Source organism: Aquila chrysaetos, chromosome 15, assembly GCF_900496995.4.
Source record: "Aquila chrysaetos chrysaetos chromosome 15, bAquChr1.4, whole genome shotgun sequence".
NCBI lineage: Eukaryota > Metazoa > Chordata > Aves > Accipitriformes > Accipitridae > Aquila > Aquila chrysaetos.
Genome location: NC_044018.1, coordinates 10,940,100 through 10,963,219, shown reverse-complemented (window position 1 = coordinate 10,963,219; position 23,120 = coordinate 10,940,100). Strand labels below are relative to the sequence as shown.

The 23,120-nt window shown below is 46.6% G+C and overlaps 1 protein-coding gene across 9 annotated transcripts in view; it reads right to left on the bottom strand.

The window, feature by feature from the left end:
• The window catches only part of LOC115351194 (protein LYRIC-like), a 28,954-nt gene extending 8,381 nt beyond the window's left edge, over positions 1–20,573 (bottom strand). For 8 of the 9 annotated variants that reach the window (XM_030037684.2, XM_030037685.2, XM_030037687.2 and 5 more), the window contains exons 1-7: positions 20,006–20,573; positions 10,134–10,193; positions 9,057–9,147; positions 7,522–7,590; positions 5,434–5,649; positions 3,892–3,966; positions 2,266–2,364 (exon numbers count right to left, since the gene is read on the bottom strand). In XM_030037684.2, coding sequence (XP_029893544.1) covers positions 2,266–2,364; positions 3,892–3,966; positions 5,434–5,649; positions 7,522–7,590; positions 9,057–9,147; positions 10,134–10,193; positions 20,006–20,353 — 958 coding nt within the window. In that variant the 5' untranslated portion in view covers positions 20,354–20,573. Of the gene's footprint in view, positions 1–2,265; positions 2,365–3,891; positions 3,967–5,433; positions 5,650–7,521; positions 7,591–9,056; positions 9,148–10,133; positions 10,194–17,517; positions 17,630–20,005 lie in introns of those variants that run through there. The other variant, XM_030037692.2, reaches the window with a different exon arrangement.
• Between the last annotated feature and the right edge of the window lie 2,547 nt (positions 20,574–23,120).

Here is a 23,120-nt window from a genome sequence, read left to right as displayed (position 1 = left end):
CAACATGTATCATGAATGAATGTCAACCTAGCAGTGTGTTGTTAAACAACAAAACCAGCCTGATTTATCAGTCTTTTAAACACTCCCACATCACGGCGACCACTCAGTTCCCTAACTGCTAACTCCCTCTCTCCCTCTATGTATATATGCTTTCCGTTGCAACAACACTTAAGCCTCAAACCTTTTGTGAGTTAGGCTGTTATTATTACCAGTACTTCACAAAAAGATAACCTGATGCAGAGCGGGGAGCTGGCCAAGTCTGCTCCGCGAGCCGGGGCAGAGGCAGGAGTCCAGCATCCAGCTCCTTCCTCTGTACCAGCCCAGCACGGAACAAAGAGACTCATTAAATGTACTGATCTGGATTTGATAAAATGACCCCAGCTCATATTCAGGTTATGAATGGCATTTTTTTTAGTTCACAGGCCTGCAAGAGCTAACAGGCCTTGTTTAACTGTCAAAGAGCTCATTTTGCCTGCAGCGCAGACCTTAATGCCAACCATTACCTCACCTAAATTCAGGGAATACATGTTCGTGACACTCCCTTCTGCGTCGATATCAAGGCTCATGATTCAAAGGAAAAAAACTACTACTACTAAGAAGCAAGCTGTAAGGCGGGCAGAAATCCTTCCATTTCTGCTTTCAATCAAAATGCTTCTGCTCCAACGTTTGCAAGAACAAGCTGCTGAATTTGCTCCTATCTGTTCTGCTCTCAGACAGACACGGCACTGAAAAAGCAGAGCTCTGCCTGGCTTTGCAACTGCAGATCAGATCCAGAGCGTGCCAAGGGTGACATGTGCTAAATGCAACGCAAGGAAACGCTGCTGAAGAGCTACCTACGTCTCCTCCCTCCTTCCTGCACCGGCGAGCCTGGGCTCACAAGTTCCAAATGGCCGGGTGCTCACCAGCAGCAACGTGGGGGTAAACAATCAGCACTAAGGGAAGGGAGTGCTTGGGGTTGGGGTTTTGGGGGTTTTTTTGGGTTGTTTTTTTTTTTCTTTAAAGCAAACCATGCTGTTTATAAAATCCTCTGATGGCCAAACTGATGCGTTTGCTGCAAAGTCTCAGTTACTGCTGGGCAGAGAAGCAAGACAACCGCAGTCTTTTCTCCTCAATGCACTCAACCTCGCTGGGCTCTCCTGTAGTTAAGGCAATCAGAACAGCTAGAGCAAGAAGGGGTCTGCTTGGCTTGTCAGCCATCATTCCTGCAAGAGCAGGGTAAGGCCTCCCAACAACGGGGGTATAAATAGATACTTCACTCGATCCTGACCATAAAGGTCAAGAGAAAAGGCCACACTGTTCATGCCAAATTATTCCAGCCACTCAGGACCCACGCTGGCCTTTCAAGCAGACTTTAAAAGTAAAAAAAAACATTACCAGTCATAAAAAGACTGAAACCCCCGATTGCTACAGTCCACCGGAGTCGGATTCTGCGTCTGGGTTCTGGGTATTACAGAGGAAATGTTAAGTTTTGGCAGAGGTACCCCGTGCTCTAGCAGCGCCCAGTGCTCCCCGCGGCTCTTCCCCGGCCACCCCACCGAGCCCGGGCCGGGGGCTGCCTGGAAAGAGGCCGCTCAGCCCCACCTTCCCCACCCCGCGACGGGAGGGAGGGAGACACAATGCTTCGGCTATGAAAACCAAACCCAACCCTGAATTCGTTTCACAAATGTAGTAATCTGAGATGATTGCTAACATGTGGGGGTTTTTTGAAGCACAGAGCCCGTGCTGTTGCCTCGGGCTCAGGAAGCCCCTGACCCACTCTCTGCTGGGTGTGGGGAGCGACACGGGGGGAGGATCGCCCTGTGCTTGCCTTGTTCCTGTGCTTATCTGCCAGCAGCAGCTATGTGCGACTGCTGGAGCGAGGACACGGGGCTACGAGAGCCTTCAGACAGCCTCCCTACAGCTGGTCTTGCTACCCAGAAACTCTAATTACACTTTGCACAGCAGTACGTATGCACCGAACAAGACTGTACCTACTGCAACCCTTTTTTGTTACCTTCCAAGTAAATACATAAATAAAATGCACGTTCTCGCCCTTCTCAAGGGTCCCCCGCCAGGCACCTGCTGCTCTGACCGAGCTCACAGTAGCTCTGGGCGCTGGTACAAAACCAGACCCAAACTGGATTTCTCCCTTACTGTACCAGTCCTGTGCGAATGAGCCACTTGGGAAGTGGACCCTGACTTTTGAGGCTTAGGAAACAGACTGAAAGGGTATCAGCATTGGTACACTTACTTGTCTTTCAATAGAAAAAGAGCAAAGAGACGTACCCTGTCCCTGCCATGCATCGTCTGCGGGGAGGAAAGTCGAGCTGGTGTGCCAACAGCATCTGGAAGGACTGTCCTCAGATGACTTACTCTTCACATTATCTGCATACAGGAAAGCGTCTTTTTTAAAAATGAAAACAACCAAAAAACCCCCAACCTAAAAGATAATCACATAGGTATAGTCACATTATTAAAACCAATTAAGCATGCCTTTATCTGCTCACTACGTCACGATGCCTGGATGTTATGTAATTTAAGCCATGCATTAATCTATGCTGCTCATCACAGTGGATTTATTAACGAAGGCTGGACGAGGACACTACACGCGTAAGTCGTGAGAAACAACCCACTCAGGAGTGGCTACACTAACAATATTCAGAGATGTAAACTTTTGACACATCTCTGCTGGGGACGTAAGAAGGGAGCTATAGTTCCTGCAGAACAAAAGCCGCATCCAGTGTATCCAGCTCCAACTCCCACTGCCTTCAGTGAGAAGGCTTCTGCTCATTCTAACAGAAATCCATAACTACCAAATGAATTAGTCTAAAAAGAAGACATGTGAGAGAGAGCTGCTGGAGGAAAAAGAAGAGTTAAAGGATTTTTATGATTATTTTCAACAACTAAAGCAACCCGCAGGATTCACATGCCTCCCTGAATGACTCCCTTTAGCCCCTTTCTAAGGTCTGTACATAACAGACTAGTGTTTTCTTAATTTCTTTCATACAGCAGGGTTTTCTTCCCATCTCCGATTTTTCCTTTCTTCCTTTCACCAAAAGAACTCCTTTGTTTATGCAGTTTTGCTCCGTATTGGCTTGATTTTTTACTGCATAAATGCAGATGTTAACAAGTATTTCTCCCTGTTGAGTAATTGTACATTAGGAACTGCTTGAATCCACTGATGCAGTGTTGGAAAATAGATGATAAAATATGGGATGTATTATGTTGACTACCATGTCTGGCTTTAGAAGCTAATTTCAGTGTTCTGGCACATGCTGTTTTGTGCACGGATGTCTATCTATATGTATCTCTGCTTGCCTTTAGCATCTCTAAAAAATTCAGTGCTCAGAGCCAGGCAGTGAGAAGAACAGACAGTTGCAGAGAGGCAAAGTGCAAGCCAGAAACGAGGCTCAAGATTAATGCAAAACCAGAAGATGCTCCATCCTTCTCAAGGCCTTGCATGGAGAGGCTCAAGCTGAAAATCCCTTGCCGTGCTGGAGAGGAAGCTGCTGGCTAGGCAGCCTCTAACAGGGCCTCTCCAACCTGGGCATTTGCTCCCTCCCTCGGTCTGAAATTCTCTGAATTTGTTGGTCATCAGAACACAACAGAAACCTTCTGTGCAAGTAAACCTAACAGAGAAAGAATTTGCTGGGGAGGTAATTTTTTTTTTTTTTATTTATTCCACGATGAGACACGAGTTTGGAAAGCGCTCAATAGAACATTCTGATGTCACTCCTTAAAACGCTGGTGCACTGGATTGCAGATGCAAGCAAGCTCTACAAGGGAGAGTGACTAATGAAATGTGGCTCCAGGGGAAAAGACCCATATGTAAGCAATGAGAGTACTTTTAAGCCAAGCATCTAAGAAAGCGATAGAAGAATTCAGATAGAAGTCCAAAGAGAGGCCACTCACCTAACTCCCTGGACAGCTCTGATAACGTCCCAAAGGTCACAGGACAGGATTTTACTTCTGCAATATCCCATGTTCCTGCATTTAAAACGCAAACAAACAGTAACCCAAAACGTGATCTCGCATTCACAGCTGGCGACTGCAGTTTCTACCTGACGCTCCCAATCTCATTACAGCCCTTCCATGTTCTCTCCATCCCAAGCCTGCAGCCACTGCTGTTGCTGGAGGAGGATCAAGCAAGGAGAAATGATCTTGTATGGACAGCGAGAGTCCAGCCTAGTCATCTTGTACACCTTCTCAGCCCTTCAAAGTGCACGTCACACCAGCATGGCACTTCTCTGGGCTTAATCAAATTCCTCACTTATCTGAACTGATGTCCCCTTTATGCACAACTGGTAGAAGTTGTCATCATGTGTCAGCTTGGAATTCGGCCTTTTGAAAGCATTAAGTAAAAAATGGTACTAGCTTCCTCCCCCCATCAACCCTATACTTTGAAAAAAACCAACTATAGCAGAGAAAGCAACTCATGTAAGGGCAACCTAAGACCATTTTCTGAATCATCAGAGTACTGGATTACTGCTACTGAAGGTGAGTCATCATATGGCCTTATATACCAATCAATCCAGCCATCAAGCTTGATTAATCAGTGAGATTGTAATGAAAATCAAATCCTTTGAAAATTAACCAAAAACCAGTATTAACCACTTTAACTTTTAACTCGTAACTCTCCCACCCCCTGCAAGAAGTCAGGAGGAGAGATATAAAGACAGACATAAAGTCCATTTACCACATAGTTATTAATTATTGGTATTTCTCTAGAATCTACAGTATCACCCACAGTAGAAATACAATGTGAGACATAATTTTGCCATAAAAATTGAACCATGATGGAAACGAAAAGTCATCAAATACCAGTGAGAGAGCTGATATCAGCATCTCCTAATCTTTAGCCTAATGGTCTGGCAGTCCATCCCTTCACTGCTTTAAAGGTGTCTGAGGTTTTAGAGACACAAGTTTCCCACCTCCAGCTTATGTTACACAGAGAATGTCCCAACAGCACAACTGAGACGTAGCTCTAAATGTCCTTATCTGGACACAAAGAAGGGGTGAATCAGCTGGAAAGCTGGGCAAACTGTGTAGGTACAGCACAGCACTGACATGAACAGACTACTTCCAACTATCAAATACCCAAACTGATTTAGGAATACCCTGCCTCATACTGCTTTGAAACACACAGATATACCCTGAAGCCTAGCTCTGACCATGTGTGAGCATCCTTGGAAGGAAAGGCTTTCGTTGCGTAGGAACCAAACACTAAATACCTGCGGGTAGAAAACAACTTGCACCCAACCGGTAGTCTGCAACACAGAAGAAATTCCTGCCATAAAGATCCCTCTTTTCACATTGCTGGAAAATAAATGACAGCTAGCAGAGTTCAAAGGGGGTGGACAACACTGTATGTGTGCAGGACTAATGTTGGTGGGGCTGTACTCTGCTGTAATTCATGAAGCTTTCCCTCTGCAACACTTGAACGTCAACACTCACCTACATTGGAGAAAACATCCTCTTCTGACCAGGAGGGTGCCAGTTCTTCCCGTATGGCTCCTGAGGCCTTCAGCACAGCCCCACACTCTGCCTTGGCAACGAAAGCGCCTTTTCCACCGCCACTGGTGTCCTCTGTGAGTGGCCACACCGCTCCCTTCTCATCCCAGTCAAAGGCAGGCTCAACCGCCGAGCTACCCAGGGATGCTCTGCTGGGGTCTTCTCGGGAATAAACAATATCATAGGGGTCATCATTATTTTTAATTACAATGAAGAGCTTGTACAGGGGAAACAACACAGCAAAGCCTGATCTAAACCCATCAGACGTAATGGCTATACTCCAACTGGAATTATTTACAGATACAATGACAGTAAAGCAGTGCCCCTGGGATGGGACGCTGAAGCAGCAAACGTGAAGGCCATGTGAGAAGGAAGGCACACACAGTCCAGCAAGGAGTCCCGCAGGAGATGACACCACACCGCAGAGGCCTTGGGCGTCCCTCCCTGCCTGCAAGGGTGGCTCAGTGCCTCCAGCGTCCAGCTGGGGACCCAGAGCAGTAAAGGGAGAGAAAGAGGACAGCAGGACCTCCAGCGAAAAAGAAAGCAAACCTCTTGGATGTTGGTAGTTCAAGGATGCTAGAGAAATCAGCGCCAGGCATAGGGATATTATAAATAATGACACGTATTTCCAACATCTATTGTTCCAAAGGACTCCCAAACCACTTTAGGACTCAATTTCTTGTGACTCTGGTGGGGAGGGGACCGCTGCTGGCATCAACCCCACCTTAATGCTGCTACTGCTGCTTCTTCCCTGCTAGGAAACAGCAGTCGGCGCTCAGCAGGGTTAGGGCTTCTTCCTGGAAGAGCACATTTCACTGCTCTGTAAATGTCCACACTGAACAGGACCACCACGACCACCTGGCTGAGCCCCCCGCACAGCCCAGGCTCCAGGACTGCACCAAGGACTCCTGGCGCTTCAGCTGTGACTTGGTCTGCCGCGCTCTCCTGCCCTGGGCCAGCAAAGCACTTATCACCTCCATGGGCTTAGCGTTAAACCACGCGTGGTTAACCTTCTGCACCTGCAGCTGGCACCACCGATACCAACAGGCCAACTGGCAGGAATAAAGCCAAATGTGGACCCATGTACTTTGCTGGTGAGCAAGTAGAGACCTCAGCACCTTAAGCCCTTAGAGACTGTCATGCAGATATTTAACTCTTGATAATCCAAACTCTTGATATTTAACTATATAATCCAAACAATAAAGTGGTCCCAAAATGTCTGTATATTTTTAAATTAAAATTTGCTGTTCACTTACCCTGATCTTCAATTTTAGCAGAGCATCTGAGAGCACTTTAAGACAGCCTTATTGCAGACAGTGCACAAACACCCACATTTTTCCACCTCTGTCTCCCAACTCCAAACTTCTATCTTAGCTTCTAAATTACTCTAATATATTAAACTTACAGGTTTCTCTATTATATTAATCATTTTATCACAGCTAATTAAAACATTTCCGAATGCCTTGATTCCATGACCTGCTTTCATACAGCGGTTATAATAACATAATTAGTAGATATGTATATAGGTGTAAGTGCATGGCAGACACTTTGAAATCCCCAGAGGAAAAATGTGAAGTGAGCACAAAGCATTGTTTCATTTTATCTCATTAGGATAAGAGTATATCACCCTTTTATAGCTGTTTACTCTGAGAAGGCCTGGATTAAAGAACCTGTTTGGAACTGCGCAAATTACACAAGTTTTTATATATCCACTGTCAGAAAGCTTCATCTATCAAGTCACGCAAAAGTAACTAATCCACATTACACCAAACCTTTAGCAGATCTCAGATCTAACAGACATTTGCTTTCCAAGTCCTATGGGTAATACTATGTGTTTTAATGAAAGCCTGGAGTAAAGGCAAGATCCCGACTAAGAGCTCCCAAAGCTGTCTTTTCCTAAGTAAACAGCCTAAATAGGTGCAAAGATTTTGCTGCCAAACGATGAATAGAGCAAACAGAAAGATGCTGGGCAGTGAGAAGGGGTGACAAGCCCAGCCGGATCAGGTGTGTAAACTGAGCCTGCACATTTACCTTTTTGTTTCAGCCTTTCCTTCCTTAAGTGTCTCTTTTCTCGGCTGCTGATCTTGGTCTGCCAAACTCCTACAACAAAGAGCACAGTTCAGTTGAAGTTAGCAAGAAACTTCCTTTACTGCCTTTATCGCTTAGCACCAAGGTAAATAGCTATATGATAGTTTCGGATGCTGGTTCTAAAAGTGGCATCAGGGCAGCGACTGCTGCCCTGGTCTTGCGCAGCATCTTCCCTGCGTGCAGCCCTTGCTGTCTCTGCAGAAACACGTTACATAAGAAATTCCCATCATGAACCTGTCTGTCGTGTGTCCTGACTCATGTAACTGCACATGTTCTTCTGTCCTTTGTGTCAGCCTGATGTGACACCCCTTTCCCTCAGGGAATATGTCACAACAGAACATCAACCGCCTTGTACGTCTGACAGCGAGAGAAATTCCTGAAAATCTTAACCATCAAACAAGGCTTCAGCTTACTGGCTTTCTCTAGCCCTGAGCATACCCTATGACTTATTCTGCGATGTGGAGACCCTCTGCCACGCAGCTGATTTCCACATGCATTCATTCACACCAATGGGGCCACATTCTGCTTCCACCCATGCTCTCTGTGACCCAAGAAGTCAGGGGAGGGACTGGCAAAAATGGTTAATACAGGGAAAAACACAGTCCCTGGTTCGCTAAGACAAACACTTCCCTTCTCGGAAGCATCCCTGAATAACACGGGAAACAGTTCAGCTGGCTCGTCTGTTCAAAAAACGAAACACCCGTTTGAAGAAAGCCTCTGCTGTTTCCCCTTCTCCTCCAGCAGCCTTGCAGGCATTCTGCTCCTGACACAAGAGCCCACAGGGAGGACTCTGGTCCAACAGCAGCGAGGGCTTCTCTAGCTCTCACCACCACACTAATCACATTATAATCTTTTAAGCCCAGAAAAGCTTAGAATTTGTTGTTTTCAATATGACCCTTGGTGGGGGGAGGCGGAGAGGGGCTCATGGGATGCAATGTATTTTCCAATGAAATTCTAGCTGCCTGAGCCTTGCTAGCCTCTGCCAGATTTCTCTGCAGATTTGCTTGCAACCAAAGATCTTGGCTCTGTCCACGGGTGTGCTGGAAATTGGCTGTACACTACCCCAGCGCCTTTACCAGCCTCAACCATGGGCACAACAAAAAGCTGCCTGGGAAGACCGCAGCTTCAGCTGCGCGTCAGCACGGCAGAGGCTGCAGGATTGGAGTTAGAGCGTGAAGACAGGAACCCGCTACCCAGTGGACCTCTGACCCCTTCAGAAATGCTTCCTCATCTGCGCATTTGCCATCCCTGTCAATGTGGTAAGGACCTGAGAAGTGTGGCAGGAAAGCACATGGGCCCTGTCCGTGTAGTTACACGTAGTAAGGAGCAGATGATAGAATTAACTCTCAAAGTGGCAATTCTACCCAATAATGCAGAACACTAGAATAGTAAAGAAGACCTCCCTTTTGAAATATTTCATCCCATGTTATTATTTGGTAATATAAATCAGATAACAGAAGAACCAGATCTTTTGTTACCTTCCTCCTCTTGCAGTTTGTCTTTTTCCACAGAAAGCAAATCTTTTGGCACCTCCTTGTCTGAGCACTGGGCTTTCCTCTTCTTCTTAGGCTATAGTATACAGGAGATAGATGGCAGAAAGATAAAACAGGCATTTGTTACATTTCATCATGAAGAAAAAAAGAGTCAGGGCGATAGTTTTGAAATGGAGACCATACGGTGGAGTCTTTAAGTGGGTGCAAAAGTCTTCCTGAGCAGACTTTATCGCAAACTCCAAACCAATGAATGCTATAGCTTTGGCCTACAAAATTTGACTTATCTGCTAGCTTAGAAAGCTCACGTTTTAATTCAGGCACCTGCTCTATAGTAAGATTTGCATTCATCATTCCTAACTCCTAATTTTCTTCCTATGAAGGAGGAAAACATAAAATTATTTACCCCCTGTACAATCAGCAACCCTGAAACCAAGAGTTAGGACCCTGCCTATGCTTAACCAAAAAACCGCTCATGGAACAGCCTATTGTTAATGAAGGTATCTGTAGTTCACACTCCTCCGAAAGGGCATAGCAGTGGCTGAGGCCTTTTTCATATGGCTTGATGAAACAGTAGAGCTAACCTTAAGCCTTCTATTTTGAATGTTCTAGTTTTAACATAGCGGTTCTTGACTTTTCCAAGGCGGGATACCCCTGCCAGGAACACGCTTCCCTGCCCAGGCTGGGGGGCTGCTCCTCACCTGCTGTGTGCTGTAAAGCACAGACACTTTCCTCCACACCAGTACAAGTGCTCAATGCCCAAGAGAAAACCCTCGCCCAGACCCAAGGAAATGTCCTGTGTCAGAGCTGGAACTGAAATACAGGAGATCCCAGCTCCCTCTTCTGGGCTTGGACCACGAGACCATCCCACTTGTGGTGACAGTGACAAGCACCACAGTGTGAGCGTGCCAGAGTTACTCGGTCTTATGTTCCCAAGTCATCTCTTCAGTGCTCCAACAACGGGAACAGCAAATTATCTTTAAAAAGGACTATCAAATAAGGAACACTCTTAAAACAAGTGTCTCTTGAAAGTTAATACATAAACTCTAAAACTCTTACTGGTACCTTGAGGAGCTTTTTCTCTCTGCTGTTGGCTGATGTTCTAAGCTGGCCATTCACTGGAACCTAGAAGAGGGACAGTAAAAAAATGCATTACGGAATTTGTATATTCATGGGTGTGTATGTGTAAATATATATATGCATACAATTATTTTAATACATTTTTGTAATACATATGATAGGCTGAAAGACACAGCTAAAAAATCTCCAGTACAAATCTGGGCTAGAATTTGTGGCCTTGTTCCAATCTGAGTTAATTTATTCCAAATTAATTAGTGTTAGCTAAGCCTTTATGAATGTAAATCCAGAAACCCCACATAGATTTATTCCAAAGCAGACATATTTGTGGTTTATCCTAAGATTTGTCTAGGATCAAAGTTGTTTTTCAAATAGGGTAAGCCTGTCTTAAAAAAGCAGCATAGACAGGAGAAGGCTTATTTTAATTCTTGTTTACTGGTTGGGGTGGACCTTATGTTCCCCCTCAAGTGTATCTGACCAACTAAATGAATAGCTTTCATCTTACATAGATCCTGTAAAGGAAACCATGAAAGTTTAAGGACTTTTCAAATTACAGTTTGATTAATGACTCGGCTGTCTCAGAATTCACTGGCAATGGCCAAGCTCCAGCTACAGGGGTGGGAGGGTGTAAATCTGCAGCTGAGACAGCAAGGGCCGTGCCAGCGAGGGCCACTGCGTGCTGCACAGAGGCAGCAGCATCCAAGAGAAGGCAGACCCCCTCCTACAGGTCCCTGCCTCTGTTTCCCCCTGACACACAGCGGGCACCTTCTCCCAATGCTGCTGAAGGAGCTTCAGGTGCCTGCAGTCCTCTTGGGGAAGGGAAGACTGCCGATGGATGCTTTCCACCGTCTACTCCTGCTCCCCACCCTCACAAGTCATCTCTGTCCCACAGACACTGTGGCAGAGGTTAACCACACGCACGCCGCAAGACGAAACCTGCTCTGACTGAGCTGCAGAGGAGCGGTGCCCGCTCTGCGCTCTCACAGATGCTGTCGCAGGGCTGAAGAATAACACGTGCAATTAACGGAGAGAGAGAAAACAGCACGCTCCGTGAAGTACTGTACAGTATATCAGGAAAGCTAAAACCTGGTTTGTTTTTTTTTTTTTAAAATGCTCACTGGGTGGCCACATCCCTTTAGGCGATGGGGACACCACCCCAGATGTGAGAAGCAAAAAGGCTCAGAGCCGCCTTGCGACGGGCGAGATTACAGCTCTCACACGGACACACGAGGCAACTCTTTTCCACAGAGCAACAAGCCTGCGTGTGTGTTATCCCAAAACATCATCAGGACTTGAAGCAGCTTCTTCCGAGAGATGAACCAGAGTTATTTCTCAGACACCAAAAAAATAATCTCTGCTGACGTTTGCAATGATTAGTTGCCAGCAAATAAAACCCTGTGGGTGATTGCCCGTGCCTGTTCACAGCAAAGCCAGCGGGGCTGCAGTCCTTCAGCCTGTTAATGCTTACTTCTTTGGTATTTTGGAGATTTTAGAGCTATTTTTCACAAGTCTCAGAAAGGTCTGATTTGAAGTGCATGTTAAAAACAGCATGACAGGCACCTGCAAGCTGGCAAATGCTTCGTCCCTGCAGGTGCTTGCTTGGAAACCTGGACCAGTTACCAGCTCGTGGTGAACACGGGTGTGCAGCCTGGACCTAGCAGGCTGGCGTTCAACGGACACACCGCAGTTATTAGGAGGGCAAGTCCCCGAATTGTGCACTTTGCAACATACCACTCTGAACACACAGACAACACCGATTCTGGGGAGAAAATCCCACTCTGCCTGCAGCAGGGAGGGAGGCAGCCTCTCACATAAGACGGGAGACATAAAACACAAAACCCGGGGGAATTTTGGTGAAAATTCGAACCACTTTTAGATATGGCAGATCTTGCGCTTACGCTACTCTTTCCTTCTCAGCATATGCTTCTGCCCAATTAAATGTGTGAAAATACAAATAGATCATGTCTTAGTGAACAACAATTCCTTTGCAATATAAAATGTTGGGGGGGCGGGGGCATGACTTCCCACTATATGACACAGGACTTCAGGAAAACTGAATTTTATGGGATGAATACAAGAAGGGATGATTGGGGGAAGCCACACAACATGTAAGCGCAATATTCCTTTCCAGTGTCAACAAACCCTGGTGATTTCCCAGCTCGCGTAACAAAATCTTCACCCTGTTTTCTAAAGGCCGTGCAAATGGACCTCCCAAATTCCGGCACTTTCAGCAAGACTTCTACCATCAGGAACAGAAACAGCAGCACCAACTTAGGAGGCAAGGAGGAGGATGCTTTTTTGCCTTCTTTCAGACACACACAGAGGATAAGAGACATCCCACCTCCTGTTAGCCTCTCTTTACATTAAGATGCTTCTGCAAGCATGAGGGACTACAAACAGAGAGGAGGAGCTGTCAAGATGAAGGACATGCAACTGTCTTCCTCCCGAGGCTGCCGTAAGGGAGCACAGCCCCAGGCCGTACAGAGCCCTCACGGAGGGAGGGAGAACTCCAGAGGGAAAATGTTGAGTGCAACAGAGAATTAGGGAAGATGCAAACTATATTGGCTCTGACAGACTTGTCTCAGCTGGGGCAGGATCACATTCCTGGACCTTCTCTCCGTATAAATGACAGCAAGCAAGAAGCTGGAAAAACGGCAGCACTTTGTTCTAATGCTTTGCCAATCTGACTGCTTTTACCAGACAAGCACAACATTTCTTACTTAAATGATATTTCATGTGCTAGTCAAACATCCCTCTCTCTCTCTCCATCACTGACTAAGAGGTTAAAAATATACCGTTGACAGTCATTTACTATATCCCAGGGGCCTTCATGATGACTGACCGGCTATTCAGCCCTAAGTACCCACCTGGGGCTCCTGAACCTTGTTGCGTCCTTCCTAATGAGCAGCTGAGTGCAAGAAAAAGACCAAACCTGAGCACTGACTGATGAACACCAAATAGCCCACCACTCCGGTGATGCTCTTCTTTCAAACCTGAAATATTTGTTGCTTCTCCACCATCCTTCAGGAATAGAAGCAACTCCCTTCCTTTCATCACCAAGTATTTTTACCGAGTTCAGCTTCTTTTCAGTGGAAAGGTATTATTCTAGCCTGACCTTTTGTACTAAATCCTGCCTTTATCCAGCCCCTTTTCAGGCAGTAAGCCGGCTGTAGGGCTCAGGAACCCCACCCTACCCTATTCTTCCCTTTCGAAGCCCTTAGGATACAGGATTAGTCATGCCTCTTTAGCATGCCGTTTGGCCATTCTGAAAAGGCAAAAGGAATTTTCATGATTTTATTGCACTTAATCTAATGGACTCATTAAAGAGAAATAAATTTTGTCAGGGTAATTTTTTTCTTAATGAAAAATGTAGTTTTGTACAGGGAGAACACGTCTAAACCCACCGCATTAAGTGACTGTATAAAGTCATCAGTGCAATTCCAAATACATTAAATATATGCTGAGAAACAGAATCAGGACTTTTAGTGGAATCAGACTTAGCATATTAATTTCTACTCACATTCTGTGGAACAATAGAAAGATTATTTTTAGTTCATGGCCATTTGGTTGGTGACCCAGTGGAACAGGATTTCCCCCCCACCCCCTGCCTTTTTTTCCTTCTTATGTAACCTAAGGTTATATTTCTGATGATTGCTCTGAAACCTTTATTCTCTTGAGCTAGCATTTAATTTAGTTTACGCTGTTAATATTGTTCTACATAAAGTCACAAAGAAAGAAGGCAAAGTAAGTGATAGGTCTTCATATGTTAAAAAACACTGGGTTTAATCATTAATATATAAACCATGTATTCAAAGCCATAAAACTGTACGCCTAGACACTTACCTTTATGCATTTCAATAGTTTCGTAAAACTAATCATTTTTACAAAACTAAATACCTTTGTAAGCGTCTATCAGATAAGGAAGACTGCTTTCAAATCTCAGTGCCACCAACTGGTTACAGGATTAATTAAAAATTTTGCGAACATTAGCTTCAGGTTCACTAACTGCCCTTCGTCCCACTTGGGGAAGGTGCTTAAAATTGCCTTCCTTAAGAAGGCATGCAAAGGTTTCCCCAGTAGAGGGATACTAGGACAAAATAAACTCAGCGTATGAAACCCAAGGGGAGCTATTATATGCTTCACACATTGGAAATCAGGGAATTCATTTAAGAACATGAATAAAGATTCGGAAAATTGTTTTCAGCTAACACTTTCAGAAAACTCGAATTATGTGGGTTGGACACTGGAAATGAAAGGAAGCAAAAACTACCCCATTCTGGCAGGGGGTCTGTGAACACAAAACCATTTCCAGATTTAAGAAATACTTCAATTAAATTGTTTCCTAGTACTCATTCCCAGCGCAAAACCCAATATTTTTTCACCTTATGTTACACCACAAGATAAATGTGGTGGATTTAGGCCAAAAGGCTACACTGGTACAGCAAAAGCAACACCAGCATGTACTAAATTAAAAAAAAAAAAAGGCAGGAGGGAGGAGGGGAGAAAAGAACAAAAAGAAAAGGACTTTCTAACTGGGGCACTAAATAACCTCCCTGAAACACGGTGTGTTACTACTGAACAAGATATCACTGCACTCTTCAGCTTTCTCAGTAGACCTTCAACAAGGTGAAAACTGAGCAGGAAGTCTTCATCGCGCTCAGCATCCTCTGGAAGATCTGGTCTTCGCTTCCTACACTACGTGCTACGAGTCGGATATTTGCAATACCACTTGCAGTCCACTGTTTGCTCTCTGAAGGTGGGTTCTTCCCTCCCGCGCACAGAAGCACAGGCTCAGCCACTGGGTAAGCAAACCAGAGCGCTGCTGCGGCCGGCCAACAGCTTGTGTTGCTCCATCAGCAGACAATGAGCAATCGGCGTGACAAACGCGTTGGGAAATAAAGCAGCACACTGAGTTTCATCCGTTCTGAATCAGATTTTCATAAATGGAAGCAGACATGCTGGCCAGTCGGGCTTTGCCACGTGGTCCTGTGCCGATGATGGACTTCGGCCTGGGAGATTTACCTCCTACGCCAACAGGAACCAGGTGAATGGGAAAGGACAAGCCTGCGTTTGTCAGAGGAGAAAGGACGGGGTTCAGGCAGAGCAGGACTCCACCAGAATGACAGGAAGGCACCAGCTTCAAAGAAAATTACTCATTCAGTCCTAACAGCTAGAGAAATGATAACACAATGGCAGTTTCCGCTAAGGTGACAATGGGAAGCCACAAAAACATATTAAGTTTGTTAGCAAAGCAAACAGGGCTCTTCACGCATGGCAGAAAAACATAAAGGCACTTCTTTGGGCCGTGCCCGCTCGCAACACCACACACACACACCTGCAAAGGGGAGGGAAAAAAGAGCAGGATCTTGGTTTGTGATCAATATTGTAGAAGTTAATCACCTTATTATTAATAGCTATTATTGAGATGTGTTAATACAAAGTTTTCCCTGACAAAATCACTTCAGACAAATGTGTTCCCAGTAAGAAAGAAGAGTCTGTTGGAAGGGAAAATCACATGGGAAACACACGCAATGAACAGACGGAGTTATATGGGAAATACGGACAGGGAATATGTGAAATTTTTCCCTTCGCTTAAGGCGCCCAGCAGAGGAAAGAAAGAGGCGGTGTTCCCATCAAGTGGATGCTCCAAGAACCTTGGGAAAAAGATCTGGGCCACCAGCACAGAAAACCTGTTCCTCTGCACATATTTGCAGGGCTGAGGTTGCCCATAGGAACCCCTTGAGCACTAACAGGTAACAAATACAGGCTGATGACAAGTAGCAGGAGCCAGAACTGCAGCTGCAGCCATTCATATCTGAAGGCAATTCCAAGAGAAAAATTAGAGAAGCAGCCCTAAGATGCTGCTGCCTGCGTTACATATCGTCCCGCTGGCCAGCCTTCCCAGGATAGGCGAGAGACCACATACAGCAGCCATAAATACGGGGAGCCGACAGGTACCTGCCTCAGCTCAGCTGCTCTTACCTTCTGACAAAATGTCTGGGGAAAGACAGAAGAGTTTCCCCAGCGTGAGCGGATTAAAACCACTGTTGCAAGGAGGGATGAAGAAATCAAGTTTCCTGGGATTTGCTATTCTAATTAATTAGAGCAGCATTACAACAAGGGATCAAGGCTCCATTTTGTGGAGGCAATTACCAAAGTCCAACACCTTTCCAGGATACTTACGAACTCAATTCTCATCCAAGACAGCTGTATGAAAATAATTGTGCAGCCCTGTTGCATTGGCATGAAGAGCATCGTGTAACCTGAAAAGGTAGGAGAAAAGGTCTATCTGCATACCTCTGGAGCTGAGGGGATTGATCTTTAGTTCTGGTGCTGTTAAGCCACCCCTGCAAGAGGCAAAAAGTATCTCCAGTTTATAAAGACACTTCTGAAAAGCGGAAAGCTTTCTTTTGGGATGTATCAGATAATACGTATTTTTATAAGTTGCCTAAGGAAGATGGTATCACTGCATTTGTGCAAAAAGCGCTTCTTTTGAACTGACCAGTTTGCAGAACAACCCAAAACCTCTGAATAAATGCAAACGCCAAAACTCAACAGCAATCTTGTTCGGATCAGTTGGCTTCCAACAAGTCTTGTTAGGAATTTCCTAGAAGACTCTTTATTAGGGAAAAGGCTATCCTGAAAAAGAATAAACACCCTCCAGCATCATTTCTAGAGATTTTTATGTGTGTGACAACAGCGAGAATATAGCTTGTTATGTGTGATGCATAATGAGATTACATTCAAGATGTGCTTGTACGATTGTGTTGAGGCCATGCATCCATTTGAACAAAGTTTGTTCAACAGACTTAATTTCACGTGGGCTGTGACAGCGATTCAGACTGGGTCTTACAGTGCCCAGCCTGCTCTGAGACCAGAAATCACTCCATCCTGTTACTCTGCTACACGCAAAATTAACAAGTAGTGAGATGAAAGGCTTGAAAGCTGACCGCCAGCAGCACCCGCATGGGGAGAGACTAACATAGTGGTGCACCGTTGCATGTGAGCGACTTGGAGCTGGGAAGGATTTGGATGGAGGTGGCTGGGAGGGCTGGGCTGTGGCTGGGAGCTGCACCCCGGGCAGGAGCCCCCCCCCAGAGAGCTGAGGGCTGCCCATTGCTGCGGGGGACAGGGGCGCGCAGGGGAAAGGAGATCAGTCCTACATCAGAGCAACTGCAGCCCTGTAAGAGCACATCCCCCGGGAAGGCAAGTCTCACAGCCCACCCATGGGGCAGCGGCTGGGAATCACCGACAAACACACGTTTCCAAGCTGAAAAAATAATTAACCACCTAGTTTCTTTTAATTAAGATCTTGACTTATCCACCACTCCAGGATACGCAGATGTTTGGCTGCTGGGATGTATCAACACACCTGAGCACTGGAGGCGATTCGTCTCTTGGCTTCACACCTCAGCAGGCAGCAGAGAGGGGCTCCCATCCTCTAAAACCTGTGCACCCCAGCTTATGGCATTGGCCATGTCTATGGACGGAAGACTTGGTTATTAGTAATATCTCTCAGGCTGCCTCAGTAGAGATTTTCATATGCAAATTTGGGCATATTAAAGGTGTTCTGCTGTTCTGGCATCCTTGCATCAGCTAAGTGCCGAAGCAGCATGCAGCGTTTTACACTTACGTAAGGAGATAAAGTTTTTGCCTCAAGGATACAATGTTCCAAAGACAGAGATAACATGATGGGAAATGACAAGGAGCAGTGGAGAAGGGGGGTAGGGAAAAGAAAGCAAAAGAGACAAATAGAGAGGAGAAAGGGCAGGGTACTGTCATGTGCCTGAGTTTTTCATTTCAGCATGTAAGACGTTTTCCCTCGGTTATCTTTCTCGAGGATCTTTTAAGTTATTTTTCTTGACCAGCCTCTTCTCATCCTCCACCTCCTTAGGACCATGTTTTGCCTCCCCTGCACTTACAGAAAAACCAGTGGGTCTCATATAGAGGATGATGCTACTCTGTGTAAATGCGACTGCTAAAGTCCGGCCCATAAAGAGTAGGAATCTCTCAGTGCAGCAAAAGACGAGAGTAATGATAGAAACCGCAGATGACTGTAAACAAATTTATCCCTTCAGTTGATCTCTTTCTCCTCTTCTTTGGTTTCTGTTATTCAGGCCTGTGAGGTACAGCATCTCTGACCAGAAAACATCTATTTGAATCAATGTCTTCAGCTTGAACTAATAACCCCGCCACCAATACAGCACCGGGTCTGTCTCTGACAACAACGTGGGTGTCTACCCCTTTCTGTCCCACATTGCCTCTAATAATTGGTGTCTCTGCAAAATTTTAATTCATTCTGCAGCCAAGTCATCTAGTATCGATGATTATAAAGCTATAATAAAATTGTTATTGAAATCCCTCTTCATCCCTTGACACAGGCAGTTCTGTTTGGATTGCTTTTTGATTTGATTGTTCTTTACTAATTCCGGGATACCTACGTTGTCGGGCCACAATTCTGCTCTCACTGATGAAAGACAAAATACACTAAAATGGAATAGCCTATTAAAATGTAACTACAATACAACTAAAAGTTAAAACTTCCATGACAGAATAATAAATCTGTGAAAACTAGTGTTATGATGGAAAGCCTGACACATTTGTGTTCATGAAGAACAAACCCACCTATTTTATAGCCCACCTAAAAAACCCCGGCAAATTAATTTTGTTTGTCTTTCTCAGAAGTGAGACCTAGGAGATACTAGTAACTGACAAAAATGTTCAGAAATGCTTGATGTATTAAGTACATACTTACTTATGTTCAGTATGTTCTCCTGAGAGCTTTACTTCCCATATTGCAATACCTTGGTCAAATTGTTTTCTGTAATTTATGCTGAGATTTTCTGCTACAGACAGCTTACAGCAAGTCAGTGACACAATCATGACAATGTCATATGGAAACTTGATCGCAGTGCATCATGTCAAACTCACAACATATACTCAACAAGGTGCTCGCAGCTACAAGCACATATTAATGTGATAATAGTATTAGTAGCTGACATACGTTAGTAGCTCACAGCTACTACCACATATTAATGCAATAAAAATGAAGCTTCGATTCAGAGTAAATACACATTATTAGCACATTGTATTAACGCCACAGCAGAGATACTATACTCGCGTCATCCTTCTTAATATGATGGACATTAACTGGAGTTTTCTTAATTCCCTGCAAACAGGATCAAGCCCATATAGAGTTACAGTGTTAAGACAAAGCGGCAGAAGAAAGGCCAATACCAGCAATCCCAGGCCAGGTGCTCTAGCAACCTGCTGCCTTGCACTGTAATCTTCACGCCACCACAGGGCTCAGAGAGGAATGCTGAGCCCCCTCACCCCTAAACCACCCAAAGAGGTTTGGGGCGCTGCATCCCTAGGCAAGACAGGCTGCCGAGGTGTGCGAGATGGGATGGGAGGGGAGGGGATGGGATGGGATGGGGTGGGACGGGATGGGATGAGATGGGATGGGGTGGGATGGGATGGGGTGGGGGTGGGATGGGATGGGGTGGGATGGGGGTGGGACAGGATGGGATGAGATGAGATGGGATGGGATGGGATGGGATGGGGTGGGACGGGATGGGATGAGATGAGATGAGATGAGATGGGATGGGATGGGATGGGGTTGGGATGGGATGGGATGGGGTGGGATGGGGTGGGATGGGATGGCGTGGGGTGGGATGGGATGGCTGTAGCCCGGCGCGGCTGGGAGCAGGGGGTGCACCCCGGGCTGCCCGGCGGGGCTGCAGAAAGCAAGCCAGGCAGGAGGCAAAGATGCTGGGGAGGAGAGAGGGAAGGATGCTGGTCCCGGGGAGACCCCCGTGCCGGGGGCGGGCAGCGAGCCGCCCCCCCCCCGCCGCCCTTACCTGCGCCGCGCGCCTTTGTTCCTCCGGCTGCCGCGCCGGCAGCGCCCCGGCCGCCGGGCCGCCGGCCCCCGCGGGGCCATCCTCCTCCTCCTCCTCCCCCTCCTCCTCCTCCTCTTCCTCCTCCTCCTCCTCCTCCGCCTCCTCCCGCGCCTTCCCGGCGGCTCGGCGGCGGCGGCGGCGGGCCCCTTGCTCGGCCCGGCCTCGCCGCAGCCCCCGCAGGACCAGCAGCGCGGCCGCCCCCAGCACCAGCGCCGGCCAGAGCAGGGCCAGCAGCCGCCCCGGCAGCCCCGCGGCCGCCGGCACCAGCTCCCCCGCGCCCAGCGCCAGCCGCACCGCCGGACCCAGCATGGCCGCCCCCGGGCCGCCGCCGCCGCCGCCGCTCCCCCCCCCGCCTCCCGCCGGGGAGAGGCGGGCTGGGGGCGGAGGGGGGGGATGCTCCGCTCCCGCTCCCGCTCCCGCTCCCGCTCCGCCGCGCACGGAAAGTTGTTGCCGGCGCCGCGCTGGCTGCCGCAGCCGGGAGCGGGCAGCAGTGCGGCTGCGGAGCCGGGCCGGGCGGAGGAGCCGAGGAGGGGGGGGTTCGGGGGGGGGGGGGGCGGACACGTCTGTGCTGACGGGAGTCTCGTTGCGAAGGGTTTGGCCGGGAGGGCGGGGGGGGGGGGGGGGGGGGGACACGACACGGACCCCGGGCGGCGCCGGTCGCTGCGTGGGGGGCTCTTCCGTGGGGAGGGGGGGGGGAAGGAGTTAATGCGTCGGGTGAAGCTCTGCTGGGGAAGAAGGAAAGCGGTAAAACGCGAACGCGATGCGGTTCAAAGCAGCGGAGCTGCGGGCATCAGCATTGGTTTGAGGGCAGGTGTTTGGTCGAGGCTCGGGAGGCACAGCGATGTTCGCAAGGGATGCATTTGTCCAAAATTCTCCGGTCCAGGCAGAAGACTTTTTAGGAATGTACTTGTGTTCTCAGGCGCCCTTACAAATATGTCATTATCGAGCAACATCCCTGTGACGATTCCAAGAATTGCCCGAGTAATGCGGCGCATGATGTTTTCTCATCTAGTGCTGATCCTCGGAGAAATAACAGTTTATCACCGCTAGCAGAACGCTAAGCAGAGTGCCTCAAACCACAAACCTCTTTGCTTTGCTGGATGGAAAATTTCTCCACCCACCTGATGAATAAGGGCAGGTGATGCTTTCAGAAAGTCTTTTTTCAAAGTCTTAGAGCTTCTTTTAAAGTGACAAGTTGTATTTGATCTTGGCCACTCTAGAGGGACAACCTCTGAGAAATAAGCAGTGAATAGCAATAGAGGGAAGGAACAAGCCCCTAATTCAGAAATGCGTCTCTCAGCACGGTCGTGTCTCGCACCTGGCACAAACTCTGGGGGACTCACCAGGGCGAGGGGGTGTTACTACAAAGACGACAGTAAGTAAATTGTATAGCATAAAAAGTCATATTTGTAGCAAACTCGGCGCAGAGAAGGGATTGGTAAGGGAATGGTCTTTATCTGGCCCGGCTTTATTTCACACCCGGTGGGGACTGCTGTCTCCTGAGTGCGGATCCAAGCGCTGGAGCTCAAACCCAAACACATACCCGTGCAAGAGACAGCGATGGGGAAGGCTCGTTATCCATCCTTCCGTTGGATTGCCAACTCCTGAGGGATGAAAGATTTATTATTCCCATGTCCTGGGCCTAATTCCAACTCATCCTGAACAAGTCTAGGTTTTGAAGGCACAATGAGGTGTCATAGCACTCTAGAAATTTCCGGACAAGATACAAGAAGATTGTCGATAAAATGAGGTGCTGAATGGCTTTATGGGGAGAAGCAGGTTTGGGGAGGGAGGGAGAAATGCTTAATACACGGGAGAGTGCCGCGGGGTTATGGTGGTACTTCGCATGCTGTTGGAATGGCAAGTTTCTGTTTAAACATAGATCCCACAAATGATCTGTTTTCTGTCTGCCTGTCTCGTCCTGCCTACCCTCTAAAGTTCAGCACTGACTAATCTTGTGGTCTGAAACCTCAGAAATGTCAGTGTTTCTGTTCCTAGCCCTGATACTGATTTCTTAGGAGAATATGCCTGTCTTGTACCTATCTGGAGCCCTAAGCTGGTAACTGAGTAGTCACGTGCAAATGTCAGAGACAGGGGGCTTCCCCGAAGTTAAAAAATGGCAGTTATGTGATTAGTTTTATGACATTTTAATTTGATACTTGTCTTTTTTTTTTCCCCTGTCTTGATTTCTCTGTTCGTAAAATGAAGATACATCTCTCCAGGTCTGAGCTGTTAAAAAGCATACAATCTATACCTCGGATCATAAATAAATATCACTACTTTCAGCTCATCTAAATTAGTTTGCTTTTCTTTTTCCCAGGGAAACATAAGCTGAAAGACATTTCAGGAATCAGCATTGCTTAACTGACTATGAGATTACTGTTTTGCACCATTGCTTTCTGGTTTGGGTTTTTTTTTTTCCCCTCCACAAAATAAAGGCAATTACTGTGGCTGGTCTGTAATGGCATTTATTTTCAAAGATAAGTATCACCATATTAGACCTTTTTCTAGTATTAAGACAGGCTAACTTAACAGCATATCACTTACAGTATTGGTCGATGAAAATAGCACAAATTATCATGATGTCATGTTATAAGGAAAGCCTGAAACTTTATTGCAAGCCTGAGAAGATATTTTCCTATTTATGTGTGACATAAACTAGTTGCAAATGTCTGATGGGGAGTTGTTCTCCATTCAGACACAGAAGGAAAGTCCAATAATCAGGAGCTGGAACCACCTATTTGTTGCAGATCAAAATGCAGTTACTGTACACTGACAAAACAGTCCAGTCGCTAATGCCTAGTGGGTTGTATTTGAACCTGACTGCTTCTGCGTGCAGCGTTAGTCATTCGAGGTGCTGAAATGATGAAGGTAGGCTTTGGGAGTTTTTCTGGGGAAAAAATCCAGTCGTCTTAATGTTTAAATGTTTCATGAAAACAGTTTGATTTTGACAAAACCAGATCACAGTTGGGGAAAAAAAAAAAAAAAAGGCAAAAATCTTTTGGGGGCAGTTTTCACGGTAAAAGCAAACCAGTATTTTCTAGCTGAAATTAAAGCATAAACTTTTATTTCAGTT